Genomic DNA, 21,820 nt, shown 5'->3' on the forward strand with positions numbered 1-21,820 from the left:
GGCTTTTTTTTACACTTAATTGTTTATATTTTCAGACAATATGTTTCACTGAAATTAACATCTGAACAGACAAGGACATCTAAAGATTTAAGTTTGAACATTTCTCCGTAAATGAATAGTTTATGAGTTATAGTTTAATAACATACACACACATAAATAAAGCTTTGCATTTAAACTTTGAATACAACATTCAACTTCACAGCAGGAGTCGGTTGCAGCAGCTGTTCATTAGTTCAAACTTTGCCTCGTTGTAAAGTAAGTGTTTAATTAAAAAAGTAGAAAAGTTACGTGTCACCAAATTAAAACCTGTAGCACCACTTAAACTAGTTTTTATGCAGAAGTTACTAGCTAAGACATTTCTTAAAGGAGACATACTCAGCTTTTTGAAATATTATGTTATTTATATCCTGTTCTGATGTCGGATGTTAAACATCAAAGTTCCAAAACTTGAGGTCCAAAACGTATGTGGAAATGCTGCCTGCAAGTCAAAAGTCAGGGCTTTAAACTCTACTAAGTTGCCTCTACTTCCTCCTTGAGATGACATCAGATTGTTCACGCATGCACATAAACGTCCGTCCATTCTGTAATTTTTGTTGCTAAGGTGGTTGCTAAGGTGGTTGCTAAGATGTTGTCCACTCTCATATTTCAGATCTGATTCAGCTCCAACATGTACGGATGGATTTGAGAAGTTGACATTTGGAGTAAAGAAGGAGAAAAAGAAGTGAAATCCTGCTACTATAGTTTGTTTACGTAGCCTCCGGAGCCGGAGGAAGCTTCCTGAAGCTGACCAATCAGAACAGAGTGGTTTCATCAGGAGGCGGGGCCTTAAAGAGACAGGAGCTGTTTCAGACAGAGGCTGAACTGAGGGGCTGCATAAAGGACCAGTAGAAGATAAATAAGAATATAAAGAGAACAGAATATAAATATACACCTGGAAATGTGCAGAATACGTGTCCTTTAAGTTTTGATGGTGCAACTGGATTTAGTAAATCACCAGTTTGAAACTAGTTATTAGTTCCTAACAACATAAAGACTTTACTCACAAACATCATGATGGATTTATGATCAGCTGGTGCAGCATGTCGACAATATTTCCTTGATGAAACCTTGAAACAGGTTTCTCGGTTCTGTGAGTGGAAAAATCCACAGAGATCAGCTGTTTGCGGCGTCTGGTCACTTATCTCCTCTCACGCATCCACATTCCTGCTGATAATTATAGTTTTCACACGCTCACATGCAGTCATGCACAACACACAGTCTAACTGATTGAAGGAGCCCGTTGTCTGACGTTTTCAGTCAGCAGTGACGTGGCTGAGAGACCCGCGGCCCCGCCGTCTTTCCCCGCCTCAGCGAACGGGAACACCTCTCTGGTCAGGCGTGTCAGGAGGCAGGGCATTTCTTTCTTCCCGTCGAGCTGCCGACCTTTGGCCTGGAAGGTGTAGGCCACCCTGTTGGAGAGACGGGTCATCAGGCGAGTCAGCTCCAGGTTGCGGTTTCCTTCGTCCTCTAATAAGGTGCAGAAAGTCTGTAGGAAGACGGATCCCAGAGGGCTCATGAAGGCACCATAACCTGAGGAGGGGAGAAGATTTAAACATTTAAATCAGACAAAACATTTTCATATATGAGATGAAATTATTGAAAGGCTGAAACTAACAATTAATTATCAGCCCAACAGTCCAAAACTCAAATATATTCAGTTTACTCTCATCTAAGATGTGGAAAAGCAGCAAATTCTCCTCTTTGATAGCCACTTTTTACTCAAGCTTACTACCCACATTCTACAAATACCTCCCTTGTTACACCATTACCAATAATTATGACTTTAGTTTTACTTAAATTGTTCCTACACCTCCATGTTCTTTGCACTAACTCAGCATTGGGGTTTACCTGATGTAGTGGCGTACATCACGGCGGTATCTACAGGAACAGAGAGATACTGTGCGAAGCTGCTCTCTCTGGTATCAGAGACCGAATCCACCTCCACACCATCATCCAGATCGTGTCCTCGACACGCCTGCAGACACAGCAACACGACAAGGTCTTCAGTAACAGACATCCTGAGTCATAAAACCTATTATTTTGATAATAATCAAAGCCTGATATATCTTATTCCTCCGTTGTTGTTCCAGAAACTATTAAAAACACGTCAGTGAGTCACACCGCTGCACTGGGTGACATGTTCCTTCATCACGTTAGTTTGTTTAGAAACGGCTCCAAAGACTCAGAACAGCGATCGCAGAGAGTAGTTCTGTGTAAGGCAAACGCCACTGAGCATGTGCGGGAAAGCAGTTCCGTTTAGTAGAACTTTGTACTGAAGTTCTTTGAGACGTCCAGAGGTTGTGATCTGTAGCACAACAAGCTAACGGAGCTGTAAACAGAACCACGTCCCTGCACATGCTCAGTAGTGTCTGCCTTACACAGAACTACTCACTGGAGACTCAAAACATGATGCTGTTATTACTTTTTAGAGCTTTTTTCTAAATAAGGGAGGTCTACAGCTCAGAGGAATAGGAGATATCAGGCTTTGATGCTCACACAGTCGTTGACAATAAGAAAAATATAGAAAAACACCAGAAATATCTTTTAAATGCTGTGATATATGTACAGTATATTTTTTTTAATTTTTACATCCCTTAAAATCAACAGGGCTCATCACAAAGCTTTGGCAACCCCTAGTTGGGGTCAGGACTCCCTGGTCAAAAGTCACTTCCTGTTTTGACTAGAAGTGTTGCCATATACGACACAGGTATTATAAAGCTGAGGATACCTTTCTGTGTATTAATAATGCAGAAATTATGCCAACCAGCCTGGCCTCCTGTACTAATAATAAAATAATGATCTTGATATAAACATCTTCATCAGTTTTTCGTGTGTTTGTTGGCTCCTGCTGCTGCTGCTGCTGCTTCTTACCTGTATGAGGAACAGTTTGGCCTTTTTCTCCATATGTTCATTATCAAAATATCTGAAAATCTGAGACAGCCAGACGGGTTTCCCATCAGCTCCGAACACGCAGCCTTCGTCTCCGTGAGACGAAAACACGGCCAGAAAACAATCCTTCACCGGCCGCCTGCTCTCTGCAACACACAACAACACACACTCAGTTAGCTACACACCTGACTGTCTGTACTAGTCAAATAGAGATAATAAACAGGATGGTATGAGTTTAAACATAGTATTACATAACCATTAATATCTGCAGCTTAGAGAACATTGTGTATCAACTGCACTCTTTGTTTTACCGCTTAGTTAACAGAATGAAGAAGTTAAACGCCTTCATCAGAGCTTGATTACGTGGCCAACAATCAGGTCCAGTTTGTGCTTGTTCTGCATTTTTATCTGTTAGTGATAAGCAGCTATAAAACTCGACGTGAACTTTCTGTTTGTTGAAGATCTTCAGTCATCCAGGTCATGTTGATCCAAGGCGGGATATCCGTGCTGGTTCTAAATACACAGAGTTGTTTCATGCTCTGATAGAATATGAAGTTGAAGAATCAGCTGATACAAAAATGAAGGTTTTATGAGGACTATTGATTTGAATGCAAACAGGAACTTCCTCTATTACTCCACTAAAGTCAGAGATGAGATAATATGGAAATTATGGGCCCACTGACAACCAGCCAGGGCACTGAGGTCATGTCCACCACTTTCATATAGACTGAAATATATTAACAACTGTCGGATGGATCGCCATGAAATTTTGTACAAACATTCATGTTCTCCAGAGCATGAAGCCTGCTGACTTTGGTGATCCTCTGACTTTTTCCTCGAGCACTTCTGTGGTTCAGATTTGGATCAATTGTCATGAAATTTACAACAGATATTCAAGATCCCAGAAGAAACAGTCTAACCACAGCCGAAGTCTTTCAGTTAGTCTGTTTCCATCCACCTGTCTTTATTTGCAAATTAACTTCAGGTTTTCATGGTTCCCAGAGGATGAATCCTAATACATTTAGTGATTCTCTCACTTTTCATCTGTTCGTCCAATATTAATGACTAATTCCCATCAGCTTCAGCTGCACTTTGTGTTTAGTGCTAATTAAGCAGCACAGTGAACATCAACATGCTCATTATCTTTGCGAGCATGTTAGCATGCTGATGTTAGCATTTAGCTTCACACAGCCGCTAGCATGGCTGTCTGGATTTTAGCTTTATGAGGAGAGTTTTTAATTCTACAATTAAAATTTTAGATTCATTATTTTTCAACCTGAATTCTACTTGAAGCTTTTAGACCTTTGTTTTTGGCAAATAAAACAGCAACACTTTATTATACAGGTGATTCATTTCCTGTAATTTCATTGGAAGTTTCCTGGGAAATCTGGTACCTTTAAGCTCCTTTAATTTTATTTTAATTTCCTATAAATTTTTAATCAATTTAAAATTTTTTAATGTAAACTTTTAGGACATATTACAGAAAGGATGGTGCACTTTGGTACAAATTACAAGAAGAAATATAAATAAAAGTTGGTTTAGTTGGTAAATACCCACTTTTATATTAAATTAGACTCTTAACGATTCTTTAACTGACAGAAAATACTCATTTTTCATTTGTTTAAGGGACACTTACTGACTAAACCATCTCAACACTTGTTTTTTTAGTTTTTCTTATAATTTGTAACAAATTCTGTAAAATATCCCAAGAATTAACAGTTAAATACCTGCAGATTGCTCTGAAAATTTCAAGGAAACGTGTAATAAAGGACCTGTAAAATAAATCGTTACTGAAATAAAGTTTAGTTTAGTTTAGTTAGTAGTGTTAGTGGAGTTTATAGGCAGTCATTTGATTGATTTCCAGATAACTTTCATTAAAAGTCCAGCTCCTGATGAATAAATCTAGCAGAAAACACAAAAATCAATCCAGATATTCTTTTAAATTGACTTGTTTTTTATGTTTTTGGCGGCAGGGAGGAGGTGATTGGAGGATCTTGAACTCAGTGACCTCAATATTTGGTTGATATCACACAAATCTGTAAAATCATCTTCCAGATTTGATGTTTTGTGTTTTTATTTGGTAAAGTGGGACTTTTTTTAGGGGCCCCCAAACAGATTAAAATACACATTTAGAGTCTGAATAATGTGTGTCGTACCTTCCTGAAACAGCTCGTAGATTTCCTCACTCCCGAGGTCACTGTGGATGTCAACCTTGAAGCCCAGTTTGCTGAGGGTGCGGTGGAGTTTCTTGGCGTCCCTCTCGGCCCCGGGCCTCCTGCCCAGCGTCACCCCGTGATCAAACTGAGCCACAGACACCACCACCGCCCGGTTACGCCCCCCCCCCCCTGCCGTCCATCCGTCCTCTCAACCGCAGCATCGTCCCTCAAACACCTCAGAGAAGGAAATGAAGGTGCTGCTGCTGCTTTCACCTGTCTGACACACCTGGAATATGTGCTGCAGCTTCACCTGCACCTGTGGGACTGACTGTCTCTGTTATATCTGCCTCTATTAGACTTTGTGTCTGTAGTATACCTCTGCCCAGCAATATACAGCTTTAACCACACCTGTTAAGAGGAGGAGCGATCACATGTGTCACACAGCGTTACGTAACTTTGTGTTCTTCAGATGCCAGGAAACCACGATGTGCAATCCTATCACATGACTTCCTCAGGTGTGTTTTCCTCAGGCTTTTTGACATGAGTCAATGTTTACTGTCTACACTTATGGTTTCATAAGTTAGTTACTGTGCTCTCTATAATAAGAAATAATAAGATTAAGAAACACTTATTATTATAATAGCTGTTAGTATAATATTTGCATTTTTACTACAAAGATCACAGAGTTTTACTGTCTTTCTGCATGATCGATGCTCAATTGAAGCATCTTTTTATTGGAACATTAACTGATATAGATTAAAAAATATGTTTATAATCCAAAAACATGCCGAGAAGGCCTGATAGTGTCTGCAGTCTTAGTTTTCAGGCTGCAATAACCTGCAGCAGTAAGGTAGCAGGGTGATGTTCTTTATTTTCTCGATTAATTGATTAGTTGTTCGGTCCATAAAAAGCCAGAAAATAGTGAAAAATGTCGATCAGTGTTTCTGTTTTGTCCACAACTCAAAGATATTCAGTTTACTGTCATAGAGGACTAAAGAAACCAGGAAATATTCACATTGAAATAATAATTATTAATAATAATTCACCTTAAAACTCTACGTCAGTGCAGGACTCGGCTGCTGCTGCTGTTGCAAGACATGTTGATCACAGAAATGATTAATAAGCCATCAGACCTGAACTAAACTGAAAGTTACCGAATGAGGAAGAAAGGTGAATATCTGAGCTGAAGATGAGACATTAAATCTTCCACATGACTGACTGACTGACTGTCTTATAAAACAGTCGTTCAGCTGCTGACCTGCAGGATCTTATCAGCCTGATTACATGTTCGTTAGTTTGTATGATCAGAGGACGATTGCAACACAGTTCATTACAGTTAATTACACTCCACTGATGGACTGAAAACTAGAGTCTTGGAGATTTTAAAGCTTTATTATCTGATGTTTTTTTTACGACTCTTGTCAGTTTTAATTAATTCTTTGTTGATTGTCTGTCTGTTGTTGTTGTTGTTGTTTCTGTTTGCTGATTGTGTTCTTCAAAAAAGAGATGAGACAATCTGTAATGCTGCGATATCATTTGTTAGCTTGATATTTTTGCAGAATTGTCACATTTAGCAGCAGCAGCAGCAGCAGCAGCAGGATCACTCCATCAGCTCAAGATCCTTTAAGTTTTTCACTTAAATAAACACCAAACTTGTGCATCAGCCTGCTTCTCTTCTTTTGCCTTGTAAGACATTTTTCCAGCTGTTGATGTGCACAATTATAAAAGAAACCTGCCAAATGGTTACACCCGTAGATATAAAACACTAGATGTGTCATAATGACTTATGAACCATTTGGCAGCCGTCATACCTGGTTTTAAACTTGCTGTTATTGGAAGCTGTTGTCTTTATAATCTTTGTATTTTTATACCAGAATTGTTTTTTCATTCAAAGTAATGAGTGTAAGACAACTGCGCCTGTCTGACTGAACCCAAAAAAAACAAACATTCTGGTAGAATTGTGATTATTTTACCTCCAAGAGAACAAATCATGCTTTAAATCATGATTATCTCATAATTGTGCGTTTATATTGCAGACAATTATTTTATTTTTTCAATTTTGCCTGAACTTAATATGTAAGAACTGTGTTTGGTATTCTGAATATACTACTGTAGATAACTGGAACAGACTCTCAAAATCTACACGCCTGCTTAGAGAACTAATATTCAGCTTCTATCATCAGCAGCTGTCAGTGAATCACTGGCTCAGGCCTGTTTAGGAAGTATGTGTGTGTAAATAAGCGGTTTTATAAGGCGGCAATTCAACACATCTAGTAAATCTTTCAGTAAATTATACTTATTATAGGTTCTGTACTGAAATTACACGTCTATCACTGGTGCATCAGGTTTATTTCACTCAACAGATGTGAACCTGTTCAAGCTGTTAACACACAAGCATGTTTATCCTCCGTTACTGATTACTACACCTCCCAGTGGTCTGTACTGGTCTGACAGCTCTCAGCTGTGGGAAAAGTTATATTCAAATCACATTTCAGTCGATTTCTCTCAAGAATTTCAAAATATAAGCTCTGAACTGATCATATCTGACTGTGATTATTATTATTATTATTATTATTATTATTATTATTATTATTATTATTATGTCCCTGCTTGGTTTATGTTTATGTTTATGCCTACTTTATGTTTGTTTTTTTGATTCTATGGCTGCTTGTTTGCTTATTTTTGTGTATTAAGTGACTTTTGTATTGGTTTATAAAGCGTACTGAGGTGAGATTCCTTCTATAAACCTCTAAATCTCACCTGCACAGTTTTCTTCTTCTCTTTTTGTTGTTGTGTTTCCGCTGCTGTTTTATCGTGCAAATAAAATAAATAAATAATGATTAAATAAAGATTACATTTTAAAGAATTTAAAAAAAAAAAAAAGAGAGAGATCGTGGGCTAAATCCGGCCCTCCGGGAAAAATGTTTTTCCTGACTTTCAGTTTACATCGAAACTTTTCACTTTCCTTTTTATTTACAAATCTACTGCAGATAATAAAAATAAATCCTGGTGAATATTAGCTTGTTTCATCTAATCTGCCCTGCTGTCAGCTGCTGACATTAAAGTCTAATAATCCACCAGAAACGACGATGATGAATGTTTGAACTTTAAATGTTTTGATGCCTTTTTTTTTTTTCTGAGGCAACAACAGAACTGTTTATTATAATTGTATAATCAATAAAATACGTCTCTAGTCTCCGACTGCAACACACGACATAAACAGTATATTCACGAGTATTATTTTAATACTAACATATTATATAATGTCAACAAAAACGTTTAATAAGCTTTGATGCTCTGACACACACACACACACACACACACACACACACACACAAAGAAATGAAACTTTCCGGCTCTGCAACATCAGAACTCAAGTGAACATTTATTAACACAGCGAGGAGAGAACAGATTTACTACCAGGTGGAAAAAAAAAACAAAAACATTTTCTTAAACAAACAAACAAACCCGTGTGCCACACCTCGTTTTCAAATTACAACAACTTGATCGTTCATAAAAAGTCATTAGAAAAGGTGACAGTTTGCAAAAATGTTTCATGAAGTTAAGAGATGCGGTCAAATATTGACCAGTTATTTGTCCTTTTTATACTAATATAAAACGTGATACATCTATAAAAAAGTTTAAAAAAAGGAAAAGCATCATTTACAGCATTTAAAAAAAAAAGAGAGAGAGAATTGTATTTATATGATTTCACTGTTTTTTTGTTTATTTGATTTCATGAACAGTAAAAAAAAAAAAAAAAACAGGAAGCAGCTCGCGGCTCCTCACAGGTGATTGGATCGTCTGAGCGAGAACGGCTGAGTTAAGGCACCGAGGGAGCCGGCTGCTGATTGGTGAGAGGAGGTAGGAGGCGGGAGCAGGAACGGCGGCGGCGGGGGCGTGCTCCTGGAGGAGGCCGTGTGCGGCGACGGGGTGGGGGTGTCGGAGGAGGACGACGGCGTGGAGGGTCCCGGAGTGACGGCGGTGGTTCTGCTCAGTGGGGGGAGGGCGGTCCGGTGGGGTTTGGTGGTGAGGGAGAGCGGCTGCAGCTGCTCGGCGTACGGCGACGAGTGTCCGCTGTGGTTGTAGGAGGACGACGACGACGAGGAGTGCGTGTGCTCGGTGTGCGTGGGCGCCGGCGCGGCGGGAGAGGCCAGCGCCGTGGTCGGTGTCGCCGGAGAGTCCAGGGAGGAGGCGGGGCTGGCCTGGGACAGGTGCGTGTGCGTCAGGTGGGAGATGGTGTGAGGCTGTGACAGGTGAGAGCGGGCGTGTGTGTGCGCGGGTGCAGTCTGTGAGTGTGTGAGGAGAGCGTGCGTGTGAGGCGTCTCCTCGGATCCGGGCGGCACGTGAGGTCTCTTCAGCTGCGGCGAGACGTCGTCTGCAACACACACAAAAACATAACATCACAATACTGAATATTGATTATCTGCAGATACAAAGTCCCATCTGATAGTTTTACATATCAGCTGATGTTTACAGGAGCTGCTTGAAATTCAAAACTATTAAACTGATCAGCTTCAATTATTGATCTGATCTGAAAGTTTAACAGCAGAACGCGACTCGAGAGAGACGTGAGGCGATCCTCTACAGAGAAGACGTCTCACTCTGTCGGAGTTTTTGGAAACACTGATTGCACGGCGGTGTCACGGAGCGGAGCGTCTTCCCTCACGGAGGATCTTCGGTCGAGTACAGACACGCAAAACCGACAGCAGACGGTTTCACGTCATCATCAGGTGACTCACAGAACGACGGTTTGTTATGTAACAGCTGATTCGAGCTGCTGCCCAACATGTTTGATCAGAAGAGAGTTCAGTGTTTCACATTCATTTATATGAGTGAGATGCTGCACTGCAGACTGTTGAGGACGAAACAAAGGAGAGTAAAGAAAGAAGAAGAACATCCAGCAGCAAACAGACGAGTCGTTCTGTCCTGTTTCCGTCTTCCCTTCTCTGTGTATATCTCAGTGTCTGAGCTCCAGATTAATGAAGTCGTCCTTGTTTTGCAGCTAACTCCTCCGTTACTTTCACTTTCAGTGTGACTGTCTGTTGCTTTTTTTTATCTCTGATGAACTCCGGTGAACTCTGCGACACGCCTCGGTAACGCCTCCTTCCTGCTGCAGCGAGACAGACGACGAGTGGCGACCTAGTTTTCACCACAACGAGCCGCCGTCGTCTGTCTGAGCCACAAGGATTCATCCTGGTGGTTTTATGCAGGTGAGGAATTCAAGCTCAAGTATCTTCTGCCATCTAGTGGCTCTTCTTTGTGTTTTTGTGTTCAACAGTAAGTTGACAGTTGAAATAAGTTATTTATATTATATTTTAAATGAATTATATAAATTTGATCATATGCTGTGGTTCATTTGAAAAAATATGGCAGATGTCACACTTGATAAGAGAATCTGAAAATGAACTTTTGTTGATATTACCTGAAAACTTTGTCTCAGTATCATCATGACATATGAACAAACAAACAAAACATACTGATCAGTCCACTTATTATCAATAAATCCATGTCTGATCGATTGATCATCTTACCATCAAGCAGAGTCTCACTCTTCGCTCTCTTTCTCTTCTTCTTTTTACCCTGCAGACACAAACAAACACGTTAAGACTTCATAAATACAAATATAAATATAAATATATATATGTGTGTTAATGTAGAGCAGGATGAGAGCAGAGGGGTTTTCAATGTCATGAAGGTGTCTCTCTGTTAACCTGGCTACATCACCATGGTAACTCTCTGTTAACCTGTCTACATCACCATGGTAACTCTCTGTTAACCTGGCTACATCACCATGGTAACTCTCTGTTAACCTGGCTACATCACCATGGTAACTCTCTGTTAACCTGTCTACATCACCATGGTAACTCTCTGTTAACCTGGCTACATCACCATGGTAACTCTCTGTTAACCTGGCTACATCACCATGGTAACTCTCTGTTAACCTGGCTACATCACCATGGTAACTGATACTGCAAACTTAACCTGGTCTGGAGCAGGTTATGTTCCGAGTTTCGGCTTAAATCGGCAATAAAAAGCGCTGCTCTTTCACTAACCACCTGATTTCCTGCAAAGTCCGTTTAATACTGCTGGACACTGATTAGAAAACTGATCAGTCTTTTACCATACCTGCCATTGATTTGATGTCATACTGTAAATTTGTAATGGTGCAAGAGGTTAGGGTTAGGGTGGGATGGGATTTTGTTACAATATATCAAACTGTATTTCAAATTGTAAAAAGAAACAAATAAAAAACAAAAAACTAATGAAAAAATACTTTGAACAAAAAAAGAGTAATCTATTGGTATTTATCACAGGTAATATTCAATCTATAATATTAATTTCACAGAATCTAAAGTGATCTCCACTGATCCTTCATTATGGGACTGAGTCAGACCTTCTTAAGTATAATGTTTGAATCAGCAGCATCAAGTTTAATGTTTAAGAGCTTTGGATGTGGGAGGCACGGAGAGTTGCTATTTGCTGTGATAATGTATTTATATTATTCATATCTCTCCGTTATAATGATCCGTTCCTCCTGACTGAAGCAGGCGGCACGTGATTGGTCCGCGCACAGAGCCTGAAGCAGAGCCTGAGTTAACAAAGAAAGTTCATAACCACCGTCGTGATACCGCTCATCTCTGATCGTGAGTTTAGGGTTTGTTAATCCAGCTCACACAAAGAAAGCCTGGATATGTTGAACCTGCTTCGTAGTGCAGCCCTCTGGTGTGTGTGCGTGTGCGTGTGTGTGTACTCACGTAGTTATCTCTGGCTGACCAGCCGGGGTAGAGTTTGGAGTGGAGGAGTCTTTCTTTACGAGCCAGTTCGTAATATTTGGCTTGTTCCTCTTTGGAGAGAGAATGCCACTGAGGACAGACGACAACACCGTCAGTTATCACACACACACACTGACACACACACACACACGGTCAGTTATCACACACACACACTGACACACACACACACACGGTCAGTTATCACACACACACACACACACACACACACGCACACACACACGGTCAGTTATCACACACACACACACACACACCAGCATAAACACACATCCACTCTAACTGGATACAGACACAGTGTGTTTGTACATTTCTTCATTCAGGAAATATGACTTCATCTCATAATGTTACAACTTTTTTTCTCACCTTCATTTAGAAAAGATTAACATATTATATTTTAACTTGTTTAGAGTAAAGTTCTGACTTCAGCTTTTTAAAGTTTTGACTTGTCTCGTTGATATTTGACTTTATAAAGCTGTAGAATATTAACTTTATTCTTGAAAGGTCATCACTTTTTATTCTAAGTTTTTGTCATTATTCTCAAATCATTTATCATGATTTTATTTATCACATGTAGTTTCTCAATTTCATTTTTGAAATCTTGATTATTACAACTTTCTTATTTACTCTCCAAAATATTGAAATATTTTCACATTTTTCTTAAAACATTTTGACTTCAGTCTCAAAACTTAACTTACATTCAACCAACATGTACTAAATAAAACATTTATACATGCTGCAAATTCTTTAATTTAGAGTCTTTTCCTTATTATGTGACATCACAAAACAAACAAAACACTCTCAATAAACAATAAAAATGATTAGTATTATAAACTACTTTAACCTTCCAGGATCGAGCTTGTAAAGACAGACTCACCCTCTGTCCCAGTATCTGGTTGATGGTGGCGCTCTCTTTGACTTTGCACTGAGCGACCACTTTAGGTCTTTCCTCCCTCATGTACAACATGAAGGCGTTGAGCGGCTTCTTGATATGAGGCTTCTTCTCGTCCACTTTCTCCTGCTGAGCGTCGGCCAGCAGCTTCCTGCACCAACACACAACCATCCAATCCGTTAAAATCAGTGTTGAAATATCTTAAATCTCATCTTCAAACCTATTTAAAGTATCCTGACGTCGCATCGGTTCAGGACGTTATCAACGGGTGCAGACAACTGGACAGACCTACAACCAATCAGAGCGACGTAACTTGTGACGTAGCGCTTAGCAACCGAATCCTGTCGGAGGTACGACACACACGTCGTTCTTCTCAACAAAAGCTTTAAGTTGAGAACATATATCGTCCAGTTCGTTTAATCCTGTCGCAACAGATTCAACAGACTGTTCCACATCGGCGGCGGCCATCTTGGTTGTTTACAAAAAAAGCCTCCTCATCAGTCATCGTATAACCCGCCCCCTATTAGATAAACGGCCGTGATTGGCCCGATCGGGGCGAGGTCAGCTGGAAATCCGTCTGAACAGGAAGAGAGACATGAACTCGCCGCCAGGTTATATTTAAAGAAACTGATTATAATATTCATACAAGCAGGATATGTTTTTATTTACCCCGGCTGGCTGCTGCCTTCGGGCTCCTGCTTCACTCCCGTGGCGACGATGGCGGGATGAGGAATGGACGACTGCGGCGTTTGCATCAGACGAGGAGAAAAGCCGCCCGACACCAAACTGCCGACAAAAAAACACACCGTCACATGTTCACATTAACATCATGTGTCGAGCGTCGTATCCCGCGGTAACAAACAGAACACGCACACACACTGACCTTGAAACGGACGCGTTCATGGCGAGAGCGGCGGGTGAGAAGCCTCCTGCGATGGGATACATGTGCTGCCCCTGCCTGCACGGAGACAAACAAACAAACAAACAAACAAACAAACAAACAAAGGTCCGACAGTCACATGAAGGTCCAAAACTTTTGTTGATGTGTTTGTTTTAGTCATGATATGTGTTTCATGTTTGACTCACAGCCAGCCGAGAGGATGCGGGATCTGAGCCATGCCTCCGGGAGAGACGGGGTAGCAGGCGGCGTGAGGCGGCCTCGACATCCCTGCAGGGAAGAATTATTCATTTACTGTTTAAACAAGAGTCCTGCAGCCAAAAGCCAAGCTGATGTGTTGAACTTGTTAGCAAACAGTTGCTTTTATTTCCACATCCAGCAGTTATGGAGCAACATTATCATTCATGTGGAGTCGTGTTTCTGTCCAACATTCACTCTCTTTTAGCTTCTGTTTTTACAAATATCTGGTTCTTTAGCTGCTAAATGCTCCACTACGTTCACCAGCTAGTCTACAGCTAACTGTGTCTGTTAGCAGGTAGTGTACAGTGACTTTTTACAGCTTTTTATCTCTGAAAACGACGCTATGAGAGACGCTGAGAGTGAACCAGAGCAGTAAAAGTTGCAGCCGGACAGATAAACAATGAGCTGAAACTCACTATAAAGCTCCGTAAAGCTGAGAGGAGCTGCAGAGTCACTACGAGCCAAACACATGACACACTGACAGATCAGACTGTGTTAATATAACAAAAATATACATTATAGATGCTTTAACATATAATTAAATCTGTTTTTATTAACAGATATAAAAGATGCTGGAACTGATCATCATTTAAAGATGACAGTACGCAGCACCGTTTGTACTAAAGATGGAAATAAAACTTTATTTATTAGGTTTAAAGTTTCATTGTTGACGTTTAAAATAGTCATTCTCTACATGACATGCATTAATATAAATAAATAGAATGTCCTTTATATACTGTCTGTGGGTTTGAACCTACAGGCATCAGTGTGTCCGCTGAACAGAAGCTCAGAAACGTTTATATGTGGTTGTATATGATTGAATGAAGCAGTGTTCATGCTGAGATGATTTGAGGTGAGAGCGTTGTGCTTACCTGTGTCAGGAGAGAAGCCAGGTGAGGCTCTCTGAGGGGAGAAGGCCTCCGGGCTGTAGGACAGCAGCGGATGCAGGTGGGTCATGTGTGGGTGCTGCACCACCGGTACGTTGTTAGACTGGAAAACACAGAGAGAGAGAGAGAGAGAGAGCAGGTGATTACAGACGCTGCAGTGAGGTCACATGTCCACCAGGTGTCAGGATTGACCTTCTTTTACTTTGTTTTTCCTCTCTCTATCGATCACCTCCACATTGAATGATTTCTGCTTCTTTTCACACAAATATCTGAAAGACATCACGGTTAACAGAACGTTTAACACAAACATGAACGCCGAGCGGAAAGTTTTCCGCTTTCGACGACGCTCCAAACAAAGATTATAATCTTTGTTTCTGTCGAGTCGACTTGTTTACTGAGTGAGAAGATGCAGAGAGACGAAAAACTTCGGCCTGTTGGATGAAAAACATCTCTCTTCTACAGTTCGACATGAAACTCAACAGCAGATGAACAACTGAAAATATCTGATTCTTTGATAAAAAGTCGAAGGTACAAGATAACGTTTCTGAGAAAAACACAAATCTCATCAGAGCTGCAACAGTTTTGATTATTGATGAATCATTTAGACTCAGATTCTGATTCCAGCTTCTTAAATGTGAATATTTTCTGCTTTCTTTAATCTTCTACGACAGTAAACTGAATATTTCGGGGCACCTGAAGCTCTGAAAAACAAGTTTCACCACTTCCTGACATTTTAAAAGACCAGATAACTAACTGATTAATTGAGAAAACAATCGAGAGATTAACTGATGATAAATATAATGTTTCCTTTCAGCCACTGCAGTCATGTTAACGTTGGATCTGTGACATAAAAACTCTTTAATCTAATAGTGAAATTATGAAAACAGGTGTGATGAGTTCAAAGTCTGTGACATTGATCAGTAAACAGCTGTTAGGTCTGCAGATACGACCTGAATCTCAGATCCAGATAACGATATCTAATCCAGATATAACACAGTTTAATCTAATGAATAATATATCTTATTAGTCTGTAGCAGGTTGTAAACATGTTGATCTCTGCTGTAAAGGCTTTTTAACGTGCAGGTCTATGTGGGTCTATGTGTGTGTGGGGGGGGGGGGATTGACTTGCTTTTGGAGCCTCAAGCAGCCGTTAGAGGAACTGCAGTTTTTTGGCACTTCCTGTTGGCTTCATGTCTCTGCCCTGAGGGTTTCCGCTCCGTCAGGACAAAACAAGACATTTAAGGACGTCACCCTCGGAGTTTTGGGAGAAACGGTGATGGATGTTTTTCCACCGTTTTCCTGATATTTCATAGATCCGCTAAATAATCGAGAAAATAATCAGATTAGTGGATAATGAAAGTGAATCTTCTCCCTTCAGGATGTTTACATTCTTCACTATTTCTCTGCTAATTAACAGACTCGTTACTCTCATAAAAACACTTTCTTTACCTCCTTAAATGTGATTCATTTCTCCTTGAGATATGATCTTAGTGGAAAACAAACGGATGCAGGAAACAGAAGCAGTTCAATATGATATGATGTGATGTGATGTGATGCAGGGAGGGTTTTATTAACACCTACATGAGGCCGCTGTTGAAGATCAACTATTTTCAAGGAAGTAAAAAAAAAAAAAAAAATGATTCCAGGAAGTAACAGCCATGAGTTCAAAGTCCCTGTTTCAGGAAGTCATGACTGATAACATTCAACACAGCTTGTTTCTTCATTTCAGGAGTCAGGAGGCGGTGTTTTTTTGTTTTTATATGTCTGTCAAAAGTTACAACAACAACAACACCCACATATGATCTGTATCAAAACATGTCAACTATAAGGAACTAGAAAAAAATGTGCTGGAGGAGGCCGAAGCTCTAGTTAACACCACGAGTCCTCTGATATGTCATGAGTGTGTGTGTGTGTGTGTGTGTGTGTGTGTGGTTAACCTGCGGGTCTTACCAGGTGTGTAGGAGTAGCAGAGTCTCTCATAGCTGCTCTTCCCGGGACGTCAAGCAGAGGCCACTGGAACGGCAGGTACTGCAGAGAGGAAGGAAAGGTTCAAACAGTCACACAAACATTTCATAAACAATCAGCTTTCTCTAATATGACACATTATTTACACACACTAGTGGATTATCAGGAGACTACGAGTGAGCGTCTTTCTCAGCTTGTGTGACTGGAAGAAGCAGCTTCTGTAAGTTAAAAGAGGTTTATTTTGTGCAGTGTGCAGACATTTTTAATACATCAGAATGCAGTTTAATACCTTTTTCAAGGTGAAAGAAGGACTGAAAACCAGCTCTACACTTATTTATGAAGCACTGAAGGGCTACAATCATTTTCCCCAATCAGTTTGTTGTTCATCTGTAATGTTAAGACGAGGAAAAGCAGCAAATTGATCACATCAGAGAAGCTAAAACCATCAAAAAAAATGACTAAAACGATTGATTTTCTGTTTTGTCAGTTTATTAATCATTTGTTGCAACTCTAAAATTTACATCAAGTTAAAGAGGACACATATTCTGCACATTTCCAGATCTGTATTTATACTCCGGGGCTCTACTGGAATATTTTTTTTTGCATGATTTACAGTTAAAAACTCCTTATTTATCTCACACCGGCCGCAGCAACCTTTGCAACGACAGATTAAAAGGACGGACAGTCGTCTGCGGGGAATGTGTGTGAACAACCTGACGTCATCGCGAAGAGGAAGTAGATCAGAGGGAACTACGTGTTCAGAGCAGATTTTAGAACTTTGACCACGTTTATCATCTGACATCTTAACGGCTTATTAATAGCAGAAAATCAGCTGCAGCGGTGACAGTGATGACCAGCGTCTTCCACAAAAAGAAACAAAAAAACAAAAAAAGGATTAAAACAGCTTCCTGCAGCACAATCCTCTGTCACACGTCTAAATAAAAAGTGTCATTTAGCAACAGGAACAAACTGTGATGAACCTTGACACCTTTGTGTGTGTGTGTGTGTGTGTGTGTGTGTGTGTGTGTGTGTGTGTGCGTGCAGGAGGGTTGCGGTTCCTGCTGAGCCGCAGCACATCCCTATCTTTGATTACAGGTTATGATAACACGGTTCGATGTTGTTCCGTCTCCCACATGCTTACATTCTTTCTGCTGCTTCAGACCAAGACAACGACGACGATGACGGCGGCGGTCACACAGCCCGCGCAGACACACCCTGAAAGACGAGCACGTATATATACACACACACACACACACACGACTTACACGGGACAAAGAGAAGCTACGCATGGCTGAGTTTTATTGTGCTGAAGGTCAAACAGAAATCATAACGATCACAGAACATGGCGGTAGAGTTTGGAGAGACTCTGCTTGCTCTGAGAGTGTCTGTACGGGAGTTAAACAAAGGACAGAGCCTAAACTGTTCGCCTTCACCCTGCCCCCATCCCCCCCCCACCCCCCCTCCTCTCCCCCACGCCCCCTCCACACATACACCCCACCAGCCCCAAACCGCCGGGGTCCCACTGTTGACCGAGCTGTCTGAAACTGGGAGAGACGCAGACTCGGCTGAGCCCCGCGGAAAAGAAGAAGAGGCCTTTGGTGCTCATTCAACTGTGAGTGACGTCAACAGACTCGCAACTGTGACCTCTGACCCCGAACGAGAGGAGAGAGAGAGAGAGAGAGAGAGAGAGAGAGAGAATCCAGAGGAGAGGCGGTGCAACCGACAGTGTTTATGAGTGTATTTTTATTACGTTATTATCATTTAATATTCAAATATTCTCCTAATTAATGGGCTTAAAGTTGCATAAAGTTCAGTTGAAACCGATTCATCACATGATGAGAGTTGCAACTGTGACCTCTGACCCCGAACGACAGAGAGAGAGAGAGTCCAGAGCGCGATGACTTAGAGTTGTCTTCTTAAAATCTGAGAGAGTAACCCTGATGATGTCACAGTGATGTCATCAGGGTTATCTCTAGCTCGAGCAACACGCTACCCAGTATGCATTATGGGAAACGTAGGTGATTTTGGAGCTTTGAGTTGTTCTACAGAGTGAAGGTCAGGATGTCGAGGCCTCCCTCGGCTTCATTAAAGTTAAATAAAAAACTCTCTTTAATTTGAAAATACTGTGATTGTTCTGTTGTGTGCCATTTAAAACAAAAGACTGAAAAATAATAATAACATTACAACAATAACAAAAACAATTTCTCCCTTTTGGTTTCTTGTCTAGAAATGTGAATAAAGCTGCTGCTGCAGTGGTTGGACTTTTATTTTATGATGTGTTTCCTGTGTCTGGTTCAGTTTAAACGTTGTTTTCATTACGCTGAATTTTGAGAAGACATAACATTGTTGTGTGAGGTTTTTTTTTTGTATTTTGTGTTTTAAGAAAATGAGTTTTCAGAAAACACATGTAAGCAATTGAGGAAAAAAAAACTTTATTAGCAAAAAAAAAATGGAAAAACATAAACTACCATCAACAGTCCAAACATCATAAAAGCTTCAAATCTTCACATTTAAGAAGCTGCGACTGGTAAATGTTCCTTAAATATGAATAAAACGGTTATTTGGTTCTGTTTACATCGAGTGTTATTTATAGACGTGGGGTGATGTCACATTTGCAGGTAAATAAATAAATATTGATGAGGGCGGCAGCGTGTGAGAGTGACGCTACAGGCTTGTGGTCCGGGGGGTGGTGTGACAGTGTGTGTGTGCGCTCTCTCGACACGGTGATGAAACACACAACTTCTCCATTTCCAAACACACAGTGCAGCAATGTTTCTATCAGCCTCGCTCGCTCCAGTTGAACAAAGGTGAACTCTGACCCCGCGGACGGCCGGTAGCAGCCGAAACAGGAAACGCACGCTAGAAATTCTCATACGACGATGTTCATATGACGGAAATGTAATGTTTACACACACACACTTCCTTTCTAATAAAAAAAAAAAAAACCTTTGCAAAGCTTCTTCAAAGTTTTGTAACCTGCATTACTTCTTCTTCTGCGCTGCCTTTGCTACCTGTAGATCAGTGAAACGGCGGCAGAAAAAGCTTATTGCATCATCAACCTGCAGCCAAAGAACAGGGACGTTGATCTGTAGCAACTAGCGCTCAAAAACTCCCACAGGGCGTCTTTAAGTGCGACGTAAACGTGCTGACGGCTTATCAGGGTGATTATAAATGTCCTGACTCATCACAACGAGGAACCAAGCAACCATCGAGTTAAATTGGAAACTACCACTGATTACATTTTTCCACTCATAATTACTCCTCAGAAAAGCCTACAAACATATGTGTGTACACCGCACCTCCCCTACTGCTGCGTAAAAACCCCCGCGACACACATACAATGTCCCACACACACACACACACACACACACACACACACATAAAATAACTCCACAATGCTGCCTCATCCCCGTCCCCGATTCTGAGGCCCGAGGAAGCTCTTGCTGAGAGCGCTAACTGGATCCAGCTGTTGGAAATACCAGGAAAAATCAATGCACACACACACACACACACACACACACACACACACACACACACACACAGTCCATTACTGAGGGAAGCATAAAATCGCTGTGTGACTGGAGGGAGAAGAAGTTATTGGGCTCGCTCCTTGTTTACGAAACACAAACCTCACATTCAAGACAAAGTGCTGACGACGAGGTCGATGAAGGTCAACGATACGGCGTGACGGCGAAAAATCACATAAATAACAAATACTTTCATAATCGATTCATTTGTCCGTTATTTTCTCTCGATCGGGGCTGAAAGTAGGAAGGAAAAAAAAAAGGTTGCTGCTTTATGCTCACAGGGATTACTGCTACACATGTTTACCTCATTATTACCGACACTGTAACATTATATGTATATATGTATGTATGAGTGAAAATAAGGGAAAGCATAACAAGCAAGGTTCAACGTTAATGTTTTTCTCACTCGGTCAGGAAAGTGAGTCAGAAATCTACTTGTCCAAAGTCAATTTTTACTTTTAATGTCCAGATTTTTTTGATTCCAGCTTCTCAAATGTGTTTTTTTGGTGTCTTTAGTCGTCTGCAGAGCTGCAACGATTAGCCAACAGACAATAATAATAATAATAATGATAATAATAATAATGTGTGACTGGGCTTCTGCTCACAGCTGCTGATCTGCACATAAACACAGTTTGATGATGCTGAAGTGAATCATATTAACATGAACTAAAAACCATTTATAGCTTTTGTAGATTTCCTGCTAACAAACATATGGAGCAGTGTTTGTGTGTGTGTGTGTGTGTGTGTGTGGGAGCTTTGTTATGATGTGTGTTTGCATGCTTATAGGAGAGTGTGTATGTACAAAGCTTTGTTGTTGTTTCAGACGGGGTCATCCTCCTGGTATTTTAAGACTTTGGAGACAATGTTGAGTAAACAGAGGAATTCTGGGATTGTTCAGCCTGCCGAAAGAGATGTTAACTAAACACAGCGCTGCCACATTTATACACACACACACACACACACACACACACACATATGCAGTCATGCCCCTGAACGCTCACACAGATGGTCAGCTTTGTCAACATAAAGCTTTTTTTTTTTTAACAAACAGAGAGTGAAAATAAAGCGAGAGGCCTGACATCTCCGGCGTGATCAACACTCGCACGGCGGATAACTTATCTCTCCTCAGACGCCTCCTATCATTCACCACCACCGCTCAGGTGTGACGCTGGTGTGAAGACAGCTGTGTGTGTGTGTGTGTGTGTGTGTGTGTGTGTGTGTGTGTGTGCGTAAGCCAGATCTGTAAAGTCAGCAAACCTGTGAACCAACTACATCTTTTTTTTCTTATTATTTAGACTTTTATAGATCGTATCGGCTAAAATAAACCCGATCAAATGCACAACACTCAACCTGCCAGTTTTTTGCAGCGCTGCTCTTCTTTTACACGATGCTTTTTTAGAGCATTTCACTGCATATCAGAGTGAAAATAAGAGTGTAAATGTGAGTTCTGACACCCGAACTGGCAAAACACACAGAAACGTGTTGTCGTCTGTGTTTGCAGCACATTTTCTTACGCTGTCTATGTTTTGTCAAACC

General features: G+C 40.8%; 2 protein-coding genes across 4 annotated transcripts in view; both read right to left on the bottom strand.

The window, feature by feature from the left end:
* Window positions 1–898: 898 nt before the first annotated feature.
* Window positions 899–5,789, bottom strand: LOC121886157 (caspase-7-like). Its single transcript, XM_042396086.1, has 5 exons — window positions 5,777–5,789; window positions 5,085–5,291; window positions 2,911–3,074; window positions 1,888–2,014; window positions 899–1,569 (listed from the first exon to the last, which is right to left on the bottom strand). Exons 1-5 carry the CDS (start codon window positions 5,787–5,789, stop codon window positions 1,259–1,261), a joined length of 822 nt encoding a protein of 273 aa, XP_042252020.1. The 3' UTR covers window positions 899–1,258.
* A 2,661-nt stretch (window positions 5,790–8,450) lies between these two features.
* The window catches only part of LOC121885883 (transcription factor 7-like 1-B), a 21,493-nt gene continuing 8,123 nt past the window's right edge, over window positions 8,451–21,820 (bottom strand). For all 3 annotated transcript variants that reach the window (XM_042395682.1, XM_042395681.1, XM_042395683.1), the window contains 9 exons: window positions 16,743–16,820; window positions 14,778–14,895; window positions 13,854–13,935; window positions 13,651–13,725; window positions 13,437–13,553; window positions 12,753–12,918; window positions 11,843–11,950; window positions 10,619–10,667; window positions 8,451–9,462 (listed from right to left, as the gene is read on the bottom strand). In XM_042395682.1, coding sequence (XP_042251616.1) covers window positions 8,870–9,462; window positions 10,619–10,667; window positions 11,843–11,950; window positions 12,753–12,918; window positions 13,437–13,553; window positions 13,651–13,725; window positions 13,854–13,935; window positions 14,778–14,895; window positions 16,743–16,820 — 1,386 coding nt within the window. In that variant the 3' untranslated portion in view covers window positions 8,451–8,869. The remainder of the gene's footprint in view (window positions 9,463–10,618; window positions 10,668–11,842; window positions 11,951–12,752; window positions 12,919–13,436; window positions 13,554–13,650; window positions 13,726–13,853; window positions 13,936–14,777; window positions 14,896–16,742; window positions 16,821–21,820) is intronic.

Source organism: Thunnus maccoyii, chromosome 19 (genome assembly GCF_910596095.1).
Source record: "Thunnus maccoyii chromosome 19, fThuMac1.1, whole genome shotgun sequence".
NCBI classification, from domain to species: Eukaryota; Metazoa; Chordata; class Actinopteri; order Scombriformes; family Scombridae; genus Thunnus; species Thunnus maccoyii.